Genomic DNA, 14,907 nt, shown 5'->3' with positions numbered 1-14,907 from the left:
ATGTATACAGATAGATGGACCGTCACCGAGATTTACTGCCATATTCTTTATATGATATGGGATGTATAATACACTATAAAGAGAAGAAATAGAAAAAGCTTCTAAAATCAAAATAAATCAGATAATGACCCATCACCATGGCTCCTGTAAGGTGTCATTTTTATCCTCATCAGATATTTTTCCTGCTTCTTCTTACTGACAGTTGGTACATTTCCTGACATGTGGAAGCTCCTCCCTGCACACACATCTATCAGCTAGACATGTGCACTGCCGGAAAATGTGTTCGTTTTCTTATCAAATGTTTTTCGGGTCATTCATTATGATCAAAATTCGTAAAATTCAAAAATCCGGAAATTTGGAAATTCATAAATTAGAAAACTCAGAAATGAAAAAATACGATAATAAGAGAGAAAGTACAAAAATTCGAAAGAACGAAAATTCTAACTAATAACTAAATAACTAACTAACTATTCAATTATAGGTATTGGAATTTCCTTTCAAATTTAACTGTTATGCCGCGTACACACGATCGGTCTGATGGAACGTTTTCATCAGACGAACCGATCGTGTGTGGGCCCCATCAGTTTTTTTTCCCATCTGTGAAAAAACGTATAATCTGTTTTAAAATTATCCGATGGTTAAAAAATCGATAGAAAAAAATTGATCGTCTGTGGGGAAATCCATTGGTTAAAAATTCACGCATTCTCAGAATCAAGTCGACGCATGCTCGGAAGCATTGAACTTCATTTTTCTCGGCACGTCGTTGTGTTTTACGTCACCGCGTTCTGACACGATCGTTTTTTTTAACTGATGGTGTGTAGGCAAGACTGATGAAAGTCGGCTTCATCGGATATCTGATGAAAAAATCCATCAGACCGTTTTCATCGGATGAACCGATCGTGTGCACAGGGCGTTAGTCAGCGTAACGAATACGAATTCATCCGAAGTTATGAATTATCCGAAATAACGAATGCCGCATTTAAACAAATGGAACGGAATGAATTAATATTAATAAGAAAGTTTTTGTTATTATTATTGCTATTTTTTTTTATTAATTTGTTACGTTCCATTCGTTTTAGATGCGCCATTCGTTATTTCGGATAATTTGTAACTTCGGATAAATTCGTATTCGTTACGTTCACTAACAGCCAAATTTGAAAGGAAATTCCAATACCTATAATTTATTCGTTAGTAATAGTCAAGTTATTATTAGTTAGTTATTTTTTCAGATTTTTAAATTTTTGTTCTTATTTTTCTTTTTGTTTTTCATATTTTCGTTCTTTTGAATTTTTCCAGATTTTTGAATTTCCAAAATTTCGGGATTTTCATATTTAGAATTTACGAATATTCAGAAAAATTAGTTAAACAGGCTTTTCGCATCGCTTTACTGTCGTTTTAGCGGCGCTGTTCAGGCGCTAGCGGGGAGCTTTTAACCCCTGCTAGAGTTAAAAGCGCCGTTGCACTTTGCAGCACATCTTTGCAATGGGCAGGGGCGCTCTATGAGCGATGTATACACCCCTCCTACAGCGCCTCCAAGATGCTGCTTGCAGGACTTTTTTTAATATTCCGCAAGCGGATCGCTCCAGTGTGAAAGCACTCTGGCTTTCACATTGGAGTGACAGGAGAAGCGCTTTACAGGCGTTATTTTTAGCGCTATAGCGCCTGTGAAGCGCCTCAGTGTGAAAGAAGCCTTACAGAACCGGTATAAAAGTATACAGGAAATATGACAGAGCTAAAACAATCCATAACACACATCATAGGGAAGTGCGGTCAGTGGTCGTTACATTTGTATCTGCTGGTGGTCAGCGCCCCATGGGGAGGACACACTCCTTTCACATTGTCTCATATGCTGTGATCAATACCAGGAGTGCCTCTGTTCACCTGTGAACTACAGAACAACTCCCCCATGTTTTAGGACATGAAGATGTTAAGTAGTCCTAACTCTTCCTAGAGTGACAACATTTCATCTCTATAGATACAGTGCAGAGAGTGAGAGTTGTCACCGTAGGACAGGGAGTGTGTTCCTGGCAGGATTACCAGGTGATAATTAAGTAATGAAAAGGAAAAAGTCATTAAAAGGAAAACAAATGCAGCCACCACATGTAAGGACTGATAAACTACACTGTATGAGATTTTTGTGTTTGGATTTGGATACATTTTAACACATTTCAATCAAATAGTTAACACTTAACCCTTTATCTTTATTTCCTCGTTCTAATCCCTGAAAATGAAATAAGCCCCAGAAAACTCTCATTCATATTACTGAGTACTGGAAGTGATCACCATACACTCCCCAATGCTGAGATCTGTTAGTGCCAAGAATTTGGTGTTGGGAACGAGATTTAGATTTCTGTATTGTCAGCAGATTCTGGGCAGATTTCCTGCTGTATTATAATTCCTCACAGCCCCCCTCCCCCAGATATAGTCACATGACCATCCTCCACACCTAACCCAGCATGGAGGGGCTCAGTGAAGGTGGTGGTGATGGTATGGAGGTGTCTGATCGGGTCACACAGATCATAAAAGAAGATCTGCCCGGCCTCATAATTCAGAGAGATCCTGACTCTGTTTCTGGAAAGATTGGGAGATATTCTGATCTCTTTATTGTCATGTATTATGAAATACTGATTATTATATCTGTACAAACACCAGGACTTCTTATCATTTCCAATAACTGACTCCTTTCCTCTCCTCTCTATACTGGGATAACACATCCCGACAAACCACCACTCTGATTTACTGACATCCACTTCCCAGTAATGTCGCCCCGAGGAAAATCTCCTGCTGCTTAATACATTACTATAATCCTGAAATCTCTCCGGTGTTTCGGGACGATTCTGCCATATATCTGACAAGGATACAGTTTTCATGTCATCTGATATCTTTAGCTTATTATGAGCTGTATTCACATCCAGTAATATGTCTGAAGCTTCCTGTATATTGAAGAATACATTTACCTCTTTTATCATATCAGATAACCCTGTGTGTAATGTGTGTGAGATTCCAGACACATCCAGATCCCCTCCATCATGGAGGAGTCTATCATGTCTCTCTCTGTCCTCATTATCTCCCTCCTCAGTATCACACAAGTCCCCTGTGTCTGATTCCTGTAGGACAGTCAGTGGGTCAGTCATGTTACACAGCTCCTCAATGTCCTCCATCTTCCTGGACAGATCCTCCTTCTTTATTTCCAGCTGATCAATCAAATCAGACAATGAGAGGGAGATCCGCTCTTCCTGGCTGGAGATGTTCCTCCGGACTCTCTTCTCCAGGTCCTCCAGATGTCTCCTGAGCTCTATGAACAGGGCAGTGACTCTCTCTCGTTCACCAGCTGCTCTTTCTTGTACTCTTCCCTTACGTTTCTGCAGACTCCGGACTCTTTTCTCAATCTTCTTTCTTTTAGCAATCAGTTTCTGCAGAACCTTTCTCAGTTTCTGTTTTTTATTCTCAGAGGCCTCATCCAAAGTCTCCACCTTGTGTCCCCGGTGTTCTCCGGCCAAACTGCAGGACACACAGATACAGGCAGAGTCCTCAGTGCAGTAATACTCCAGGATCTTCTTATGGATGGAGCATTTTCTGTTCTCCATGGAAGTGGTGGGATCAGTTAGGACATGTTCTGGTGACTTGCTGTGGACTCTCAGGTGATCATTACATAGAGAAGCTTCACACATCAGACAGGATTTAACAGCCGGTACAGGAGAGTGAATACAGTAAGTACAGAAGATTCCAGTCTCCTTCTTATCTGGCTGAGTAGATCGGAAAGTCTCCACTATGTTACGTAGTGTTATGTTCCTCTGCAGTACAGGTCGATCCCGGAACTCTTCTCTGCACTCAGGACAGGAATAACCTCCAGACCCCCCCTGTGTATCCAACACACGATCAATACAGACCCGGCAGAAGTTGTGTCCACATCTCAGGTTTACAGGATCTGTATAAATGCTCAGACAGATGGAACAGTCTAGCTCCTGTCTCAGATCAGAAGACGCCATCGCTGACAGCAGAAGAGAGAAACGAAACTGAAATTCTCAGCTGAAAAGCTGAAGGGCGTATCATAGTTCTATGTACAGGGTGGGGCTGTGCTGGTCTTGCAGCTTTTATCTGCTGTTTGTCCATAAAGTACGTACAAAGGTCATTCTTAAAGAATATGCCCAGACAAATGTTTTCCGGGGCTCTGTTAAAGAAATAGAGCTAGAACTCCGAACCCCTGTAAACTGTTTTTATTTTTGTTCCTGTTACATATTTTCCATCCTTCCCCAAGAGGAGAATAAATAGAATAGAACCGTTGTCAGCAGGACAGGAAGTGGAAAAATCTCTCTTATGCCGCGTATAGACGATCGGAAATTCCGACAACAAAACCTTGGATTTTTTTCCGACGGTTGTTGGCTCAAACTTGTCTTGCATACACACGGTCGCACAAATGTTTCGGAAATTCCGAACGCCAAGTTACATTCAAGACATACGACGGCACTATTAAAGGGAAGTTCAATACCAGTCGTGTTAGTAGAAGTTTGGTGAGAGACGATTCGCACATTTCAGCCTCGTGCTTTTCAGCCGTTACAGCGTGACGAATGTGCTATCTCCATTAAGAACGCTAGTTTTATCAGACCGAGCGCTTCCGTCTCGTACTTGATTCAGAGCATACGTGGAATTTTGTGCGTCGGATTGTCCACACACGATCGGAATTTACGAGAACGGATTTTGTTTTCGGAAAATTTGAGAACCAGCTCCGATGGAGCCTACACACGGTCGGATATTCCAACAAAAAGCTCCCATCGAACATTTGTTGTCGGAAATTCTGACCGTGTGTACGCGGCATAACAGTGTAATAGATAGCAGCAAAAACTTTTTTAGATTTAGATTTTTTAGCTGCAAGTGTGTCCTGTTTTTTACAACTATAGTGACTTTTATATGCCATTTACTTATATTTCTTCTTCACATTGAGTGAATAACCATTGACGTGTATGTTTTTTTTTTGTTTTCTGATGATATTTTGTAATATTTTGGCACCTGCAGCTTTTTGGTGTGTGCCCTTGCTTGCATTGTGTGAGAACCATGTGCCCAGGTTGCAGGTCGGCATCTGGAGGATCTGACTCTTGTTTAACTCAAGATCGATCTTTTTAGGAACTACTGCAATTTCATCTGAAGACACTGATGCCGCGTACACACGATCATTTTTCGGCATGAAAAAAACTTTTTTTAAAAATGTCATTAAAAACGATGGTGTGTGGGCTTCACATCGTTTTTCGGGTTCTGAAAAACGAAAAAAAAAAAAAAAATTAGAGCATGCTGCATTTTTTAACAACGTTTTAAACTATGTCGTTTTTCGGGTAGTAAAAAATGATCGTGTGTGGGCTAAAACGACGTTAAAAACCCGCGCATGCTCAGAATCAAGTTATGAGACGGGAGCTCTCGTTCTGGGAAAACTAGCGTTCGTAATGGAGTAAGCACATTCATCACGCTGTAACAGACAGAAAAGCGCGAATCGTCTTTTACTAACACGGAATCAGCTAAAGCAGCCCCAAGGGTGGCGCCATCCGCATGGAATATCCCCTTTAGAGTGCCGTCGTACGTGTTGCAAGTCACCACGCTTTGCTAGAGTTTTTTTTTTAAAACGATGGTGTGTGGGCAACGTCGTTTTAATGATGAAGTTGGAAAAACTTTGTTGGGATGTGGGATCGTGGTCGTGTGTTGGCATGATTTCTGCAAAATTGATCGAATGGTCCACCATGACCAATTTATGGGAATATTCATCTTCAGATGGGTCAGGAAGTCAACAGCTGGTACTTCAAGTAGAGTCAGTGTGTTCCAGGTCCTGGCTGGGTCCGCTTCTTTTGACATTGAGCAGATCACACAGTGTTGGCAGACTTGCTCGATCAACTGGAACAGTCCCATGCACATGGCTTGCCTCATGCAGGTGACTTTGTGGGGAAAAAACTCCACCAATGGAAGAAATGGCCGCTCACCTCCCAACGGGGACCCTTGATTACAGAGGGTCATACAGGCATTCCCTTACAGGGTGTTATAAGAAGTATGGACAGTCGGCAGTATTGGGAACAGATCCTGGTCTAAACTTGCAAGCTCCTCTCGGTCTGCTGGACGAGTGCTCAAATACCAGATAAAAAGGAACCCGTCTCCAGAGCCACAGAATTAATGCAAATAAAAATATATATATAGTGCTCTCTGCAAAAATAGGCTTAGACCAAGATCTGTGAGCATGTGCTGAGGAAAAGACCTGGCAGTTTCTACCCAAAAGGCACATGTGCTTCTTTGGGCCTTGTACTTCCTGTTCTCACCTTCAGGGTTCCTTGGTTCTCTGCCACAAGGGATGCCCACCCATCAAGTCAACCTCCAACCAGATACTTGACACCACCAAGGGTTAAATCTGGAACCCCTTCCTGGTCAGCTTGCTTTTCTCTATCTTGCTGTGGTTGGACCAGAGAGTATCATGACAAGGCATCTGCTACCTGGTTGCCCTTCCCTGGGTGATAGTGTAGGAAGAACTTAAACTTCACCAGCCAGGCTACCCACTGATGCTCTAAGGCTAACAGATTGGGGATCTGTAGGTGCACCGAGGGGTTATTATAAGTACAGACCTCAAATTGTACTCTATTGGGTATTCTGCATAGTGTTTGGGGATTTTCCACACCAGAGATAACAGCTAGAATGACCTGTAACTCACAAAGTTTCCCTCAGTGGTGTGCAAGCTGTGACTGGCGTAAGTGAAAACACTTTCCCACAACAGTCCTGGACTTGCAAGGGCACAGCCCCTAGGCCTGGGTACTGGCATCTGACTTAAGCTGCAAGGGGAGGAAGAAGTCTGCGAAGGCCAATCTTGGGGCCATTCTGAGCTTTCATTTTAGGAAGTCAAATGCCCTCTGTTGTACCCGTCCTCACACAATCTTCCAGTTGCCTCCTTTTTGGTCTGTCTGATGCTTGAGCTTTTGGATTGGGGCAGCATGGTGAGCATTGATAGACCATTTGTAGTAGCTGACTCAAATACTCATTGGCAGGGGAGGGCTGGCAGCCTTAGGCCTGGGGGGCAAGTCCAGTCAAGTGGCCCATAGAGCGTGGAAAAGTGATGGATCGAGGAAAACAGTCTAAGATTATTCATGATCACAAGAGTGTGCACAGAGGCCCCCCTTACATCAGAGTGTGCACAGAGGCCCCCCTTACATCAGAGTCTGCACAGAGGTTCCCTTACATCAGAGTCCACACAGAGGCCCCCCTTACATCAGAGTCTGCACAGAGGCCCCCTTACATCAGAGTCCGCACAGAGGCCCCCCTTACATCAGAGTCCGCACAGAGGCCCCCATTACATCAGAGTCTGCACAGAGGTCCCAACTTACATCAGAGTCCACACAGAGGCCCCCCTTACATCAGAGTCCACACAGAGGCTCCCATTACATCAGAGTCCACACAGAGGCCCACCTTACATCAGAGTCCGCACAGAGGCCCCCCCTACATCAGAGTGTGCACAGAGGCCCCCCTTACATCAGAGTGTGCACAGAGGCCCCCCTTACATCAGAGTGTGCACAGAGGCCCCCCTTACATCAGAGTCTGCACAGAGGTTCCCTTACATCAGAGTCCACACAGAGGCCCCCCTTACATCAGAGTCTGCACAGAGGCCCCCTTACATCAGAGTCCACACAGAGGCTCCCCTTACACCAGAGTCCGCACAGAGCCTCCCCTTACATCAGGGTCCGCACAGAGCCTCCCCTTACATCAGAGTCTGCACAGAGCCTCCCCTTACATCAGAGTCTACACATAGCCTCCCCTTACATCAGAGTCCGCACAGACCCCATATACATCAGAGTCCGCACAGACCCCATATACATCAGATCTGATGTAAGGGGTGTTCTGGGAAACTTGATTTAAGGGTGCATGCTGTGGACTATTGTGTAAAGAGGGTCTCTGCTCACCAAAACCTGCACCCCTCCCCTTTAACAAAGTCCACAGAGCACCCCTTTTTATACACTGGGAGGCAGGAGAGACTAGAGAGGGTGAGCTTACCAGGATGAAGGCTGAGGCGCAGGCAGGCTGTCTGATGCTTTTTTGGGTTCAAACTTCCTGTCCAGTGCCCACACATGCCCGGGGAGTGTGGGCAGGGCAGACTCAGAAGGAGGAGGAGCAGATGAGCTCTATCTCTCCTCGTGTCTGTGCAGAGACAGAAGGGGATGTCAGCGCTTATGTGCTTTTTTTTTGTTTTGGGGGGGCGTCAAACAAACACCCCCCACTCTGGTCGGCGGCAACCAGCCACCCCGGGAGGACGGTCGGGACATCAAATCCCTGCATATACCCCATCTAGGAAGCAGGTGCGGCGAGCGGCAGCTTTCTTTCTTCCGCCTCCTGTGTATCACGGCAGCTTCCACCATTCATCTCCCTCCTCCTAGACATCCAATAGGATCGCCTGTCCTTTCAGCCAATCGGGAAATGGGCATCAGACCCGCGCTTCCTGATAGGCGGAGAGGCGATTCAGTGTTAGAAAAGTGAATATTCATTTGCTTTTCTATAACACCTGGGTGGGCTCCGAGGCGCAATGCTCTGCGCTATGAGCCCACCCTATTTTGAAGCCTTATAGAGCCTCTGGCTCTAATCAGGTGCTTAAAAAAACACCACCGCCACTGAAATTCATGCGCCCGGCATCCTGAAAGGGCCGGTCGAATGAATAGGGGGTAGCAGAGGCGATGGAAAGGGGAGGTGCCGCCCGTGTGCCCATAATGGGTTGGTTGGTTGTCCAATGTGCCCCTGTGCCTTTAAGAAGGACTGGGCTACCTCCAGGCCCACCTGCTCCTTATCTATCCATTAGAATGCATTTGCTCCCACTGTGGAGACCCTCATAAATTTAGAAGGGTTAGGACTGCCAGCGATACACAGGATGCAGTGAAGAGGCCTTGCAGTTTACGCATGCATTTGCAAATGTGTGATAACTAAACCCCTGTTTTTATCACATACTGATGAACGGGTTAGTTTGGTTGGTAAGCAGACTGGTTGGTGGAATGAGCTGGGAATTTTTCTCTGGTTTTGTCTTTTATGCGTTTGCCCTTCCATGTGCTCCTTGCTGTGAAGGCCAGTTATAGGTGGGGGCAGGGGCCATCTCTTTGTTACTGGTGGTCGATGACGGTGCCTGGTGACGTGGCCCCCGTCACCCAGTCTGCCTAGCAGACTGAAGCACAACTTCCGCCAGGAAAGGGCAGATCCAGCCACTTAGTGGGCAGATGGCATAGTCTCCAAGCTCAGTGATATAGAGCGGGCGTAGCTCCCTGCATACACACACTGCAAGGAGACTATCAATGGTGGCCAAGTGCCCACCCAAGGAAACCCCACTCACGCAAGCCCACATGACCTGGGGACGGAACAAGACAGCTCCCTGATATAACGAAGAGGAGATATGGATGTACAGTATCTCACAAAAGTAAGTACACCCCTCACATTTCTGTAAATATTTTTTTGTACCTTTTCATGTGACAACACTGAAGAAATGACTCTTTGCTACAATGTTGTGTAGTGAGTGTACAGCTTGTATAACAGTGTGGATGGGAAATGAAACACGAGTTTCATATTAGCAGTGTAGTTTTCTAGGCAGAATATCTATGGAAGTTTCCATTTATTGTAAATCATGTGATTTCTATGTAATGAGAGTACAGTAATACCTCGGTTCACGAACCGAATTGGTCGCGAACCGAGGCACATTTTCCCATAGGGTTCAATGTAAATCCGGTTAATCCGTGCTGACCTTTTTTTGGGGGTTTTTGAAGCACAAAAATATGGAAAAAATGACAATACACATTAGTACAGTATAGTAATGTATAAAGAGAGGACACTAACCTTGCTTGAGATGACTTCTGGCATGGAGGAAGGCAGGTGGGAGGCAGTTATTGTTTGGAGGGAGAGTCCCCCTCCATAAGGACATCAGGGGGATCTCCTTCAGGGGCTTCCTCTCTCCTTTGTCTCCTAGCTGCAGGCTCAGTTTTGCTGAAAAATCTGTCCAATGTCACTTGTCTCTTCCTGCACTGCACAACCCTCCGGAAATGAGAGACCACATTATCATTCATGAGATGTAACACTCTGTTCACGACAGTTATGTTGGGGTGGTGCTTTTCAAAAAAATCATGGCAGTCATTCCATTTTTGCATAATGGATTTTATGGCATCACTGCTAACCTCCTCCCTTTCTTCCTCTTCCTCAGTGGAATGCTCCTCAAGAAGTGCCTTCTGCTGCTCACTGTGGAGTTCAGAAAGTTCTTCCGTGGTCCGCTCCTCCCTATGTTCCTCAACAAGCTCTTCCACATCAGCACCATCAACGTCCAGACCCATACTCTTGCCCATGGACACAATTTCCTCCACTACCTCTGCATCAGGCCCTTCAAAGTCATGTTCACGTTCAGCGACACATTCTGGCCACAGTTTCCTCCAGGCTGAATTTAGGGTTCGGGGGGTGACCTCTTCCCAGGCTTTGTCAATGAGGTTAATGCAGTGGACAACATTGAAATGTTTCTTCCAGAAGTCTTTCAAAGTCAAGGACGTCTCTTCAGTGACATTAAAACACCTAGTGAAGAGCGCCTTTGTGTACAGCTTCTTGAAGTTGCAGATGACTTGCTGGTCCATGGGCTGCAGAAGTGGTGTTGTGTTGGGGGGGGAGGAACTTTACCTTGATGAAGTCATACTCAGCATCCATATCATCCACCAAGGCTGGAGGGTGTGCCGGGGCATTGTCCATCAGAAGAAGGCACCTTTCAGGCAGCTGGTTATCAGAAAGATATTTTCTGACGGTGGGTGAAAACACCTCGTGCAGCCATTCCATAAACAATTGCATTGTGACCCAAGCTTTGGCATTGGCTCTCCACATGACGGGCAGTCTGGCCTTGTTCACATTTTGTTCCCTAAATGCACGAGGGGTCTGAGAATGGTACACCAGTAGTGGTTTAATTTTCAGACCTGCGCTTGCGTTGGCACACAGCAAAAGGGTCAATCTGTCCTTCATGGGCTTGTGCCCTGGTAGTGCCTTTTCCTCCTGCATGATATAGGTTCTGTTCGGCATTTTTTTTCCAGAAGAGCCCTGTTTCATCACAGTTGAACACTTGTTGAGGGACGTATCCTTCTGTCTTCATGAATTCCGCAAAGTCTAACTTGTAGGCTTCTGCTGCGGCCTTGTCAGAACTGGAAGCCTCACCATGTCTAATCACACTGTGGATGCCACTTCTCCTGCGGAATTTTTCAAACCACCCCCTACTGGCTTTAAATTCGTCACTTGATGCACTTGTAGAGGGGCTTCTTTGCAGTAAATCACTGTGCAATTTCCTGGCTTTCTCACAGATCATAGCTTCACTAACGCTATCACCTGCCAGCTGTTTCTCATTCAACCACACAAGCAAAAGTTTTTCCACCTCTTCAAGCACTTGCGTCCTCTGCTTGGTTAACATTGTTACTCCTTTTGCAACATCAGCTCCTTTGATGGCGGCTTTGTTTTTCAGAATAGACGAGATTGTTGACTTTGCCATCTTGTACTCCGAGGCCAGATCAGTCACACGAATACCACGGTCATGCTTTTCTATAATTTCCTTCTTCAGCTCAATGGTTATTTTCTTCACAACCTTGCTGTCACCTTTACTACTGCTCTGCACTTTCTTTTTGCCACCATGCTTGCGCTGCACATTCTTGTCACTTGCATTTCCACTTTGCACATTGTCACTTGCATTTCCACTTTGCACATTGTCACTTGCATTTCCACTTTGCACATTGTCACTTGCATTTCCACTTTGCACATTGTCACTTGCATTTCCACTTTGCACATTATCACTTGCATTTCCACTTTGCACATTATCACTTGCATTTTACTTTGCACATTATCACTTGCATTTTACTTTGCACATTGTCACCTGCATTTCCACTTTGCACATTGTCACCTGCATTTCCACTTTGCACATTGTCACCTGCATTTCCACTTTGCACATTGTCACCTGCATTTCCACTTTGCACATTGTCACTTGCATTTCCCCTTTGCACATTATCACTTGCATTTCCACTTTGCACATTGTCACCTGCATTTCCCCTTTGCACATTGTCACTTGCATTTCCACTTTGCACATTGTCACCTGCATTTCCACTTTGCACATTGTCACTTGCATTTCCCCTTTGCACATTGTCACTTGCATTTCCACTTTGCACATTATCACTTGCATTTCCACTTTGCACATTGTCACCTGCATTTCCACTTTGCACATTGTCACCTGCATTTCCACTTTGCACATTGTCACCTGCATTTCCACTTTGCACATTGTCACTTGCATTTCCACTTTGCACATTGTCACCTGCATTTCCACTTTGCACATTGTCACCTGCATTTCCCCTTTGCACATTGTCACCTGCATTTCCACTTTGCACATTGTCACTTGCATTTCCACTTTGCACATTGTCACCTGCATTTCCCCTTTGCACATTGTCACTTGCATTTCCACTTTGCACATTGTCACCTGCATTTCCCCTTTGCACATTGTCACTTGCATTTCCCCTTTGCACATTGTCACTTGCATTTCCACTTTGCACATTGTCACCTGCATTTCCCCTTTGCACATTGTCACTTGCATTTCCACTTTGCACATTGTCACTTGCATTTCCACTTTGCACATTGTCACCTGCATTTCCACTTTGCACATTGTCACCTGCATTTCCCCTTTGCACATTGTCACCTGCATTTCCACTTTGCACATTGTCACTTGCATTTCCACTTTGCACATTGTCACCTGCATTTCCCCTTTGCACATTGTCACTTGCATTTCCACTTTGCACATTGTCACCTGCATTTCCCCTTTGCACATTGTCACTTGCATTTCCACTTTGCACATTGTCACTTGCATTTCCACTTTGCACATTGTCACTTGCATTTCCACTTTGCACATTGTCACTTGCATTTCCACTTTGCACATTGTCACCTGCATTTCCACTTTGCACATTGTCACTTGCATTTCCACTTTGCACATTGTCACCTGCATTTCCCCTTTGCACATTGTCACTTGCATTTCCACTTTGCACATTGTCACTTGCATTTCCACTTTGCACATTGTCACCTGCATTTCCACTTTGCACATTGTCACTTGCATTTCCACTTTGCACATTGTCACCTGCATTTCCACTTTGCACATTGTCACTTGCATTTCCACTTTGCACATTGTCACTTGCATTTCCACTTTGCACATTGTCACCTGCATTTCCACTTTGCACATTGTCACCTGCATTTCCACTTTGCACATTGTCACCTGCATTTCCACTTTGCACATTGTCACCTGCATTTCCACTTTGCACATTGTCACCTGCATTTCCACTTTGCACATTGTCACCTGCATTTCCACTTTGCACATTGTCACCTGCATTTCCACTTTGCACATTGTCACCTGCATTTCCACTTTGCACATTGTCACTTGCATTTCCACTTTGCACATTGTCACCTGCATTTCCCCTTTGCACATTGTCACTTGCATTTCCACTTTGCACATTGTCACCTGCATTTCCACTTTGCACATTGTCACCTGCATTTCCACTTTGCACATTGTCACCTGCATTTCCACTTTGCACATTGTCACTTGCATTGCTGTTCTTGTCACCTTCATTGCTGCTCCGCACTTTCTTCTTTCCACTATGCTTCTTGGGAGCCATATTGGGTGTCCAGTGAACTGTACAATACAGCAAGAACAGCAAGAACAGTACTGTATGTGCTAAAAAGCACACAAAAAAAAATCAAAAAATCCCTTTAAATGTATGCAGAGTACTCACAGTACTTCTTTCTGTGTGTCTCTCCACGATCTTCCTACAGGAAGTCACAACCATGTGACAGCCTGGAAATAGCATTAAAATGGCCGCGGCTCCTGTTCGTGAACCGAGGCAGAGTTCGTGAACCGGAGCATATTTTTATGAACTTTTCTGTTCGTGAACCGAGTTGTTCGTGAACAGAAGCGTTCGTGAACCGAGGTATCACTGTATTATAAGTTAGTTTCATTCTATTCAATCCTAGGATTGGCTACTGCCTGAGCCCCCACCTGAGATCACTCTATAGAAATAATGTAACTCACGGAATAAACGTTTGATAATTGAGTAGAATTATTGTAGAAAAGGGTACTGTGATATACAAGTGTGTGTGTGGGGGGGGGGGGGGGGGCTGCAATATGAAGGATCCGAGTCATCGGACAAACATACAATTCGGACCTCTGCTGGAAGGAAATTTTACTGATCGGACCTCTGTGAATTTTAATTCAATACCCCCGCCCTACAGAAGCTTCAACCTTCTCCCTGATCATCACCTCCTGACCTTCACAGCCATCAATTATCACAGAGAATCAAACATCACATTACAAAAAAAATCTCTTCTGAATTATTTATTAATAAATGTATACAGATAGATGGACCGTCACCGAGATTTACTGCCATATTCTTTATATGATATGGGATGTATAATACACTATAAAGAGAAGAAATATAAAAAGTTCTAAAATCAAAATAAATCAGATAATAACCCATCACCATGGCTCCTGTAAGGTGTCATTTTTATACTCATCAGATAATTTTTTTCTTACTGACAGATAGTACATTTACTGACATGTGGAATCTCCTCCCTGCGCACACGCACATCAGCTAGACATGTGCACTGCCGAAAAATGTGTCTATTTTCAATTTATTTGTTTTTTCGGGTCATTCATTATGATCAAAATTCGCTAAATTCGTAAATCCGGAAATTTGGAAATTCATAAATTCGAAAACTCAAATAAAAAACTCAGATAATAAGAGAGAAAATCCGAAAATTCCAAAGAACTAAGGCCCGGATTCAGAAAGGACTTACAACGGCGTATCTCCGGAATACGCCGTCGTAAGTCCAAATGCGCGCCGTCGTATCTATGCGCTTATTCAGGAACTGAGATAC

General features: G+C 44.5%; 1 protein-coding gene across 1 annotated transcript; it reads right to left on the bottom strand.

Annotated features, from left to right (window-relative positions):
* Positions 1 to 1,618: 1,618 nt before the first annotated feature.
* Positions 1,619 to 4,032, bottom strand: LOC120941666 (E3 ubiquitin/ISG15 ligase TRIM25-like). Its single transcript, XM_040355203.1, has one exon. It carries the CDS (start codon positions 3,987 to 3,989, stop codon positions 2,400 to 2,402), a length of 1,590 nt encoding a protein of 529 aa, XP_040211137.1. The 5' UTR covers positions 3,990 to 4,032; the 3' UTR covers positions 1,619 to 2,399.
* Between the last annotated feature and the right edge of the window lie 10,875 nt (positions 4,033 to 14,907).

The sequence above is a fragment of the Rana temporaria genome, chromosome 5, assembly GCF_905171775.1.
Source record: "Rana temporaria chromosome 5, aRanTem1.1, whole genome shotgun sequence".
Classification (NCBI taxonomy): Eukaryota; Metazoa; Chordata; class Amphibia; order Anura; family Ranidae; genus Rana; species Rana temporaria.
This window is presented reverse-complemented; position numbering and strand designations above follow the sequence as displayed.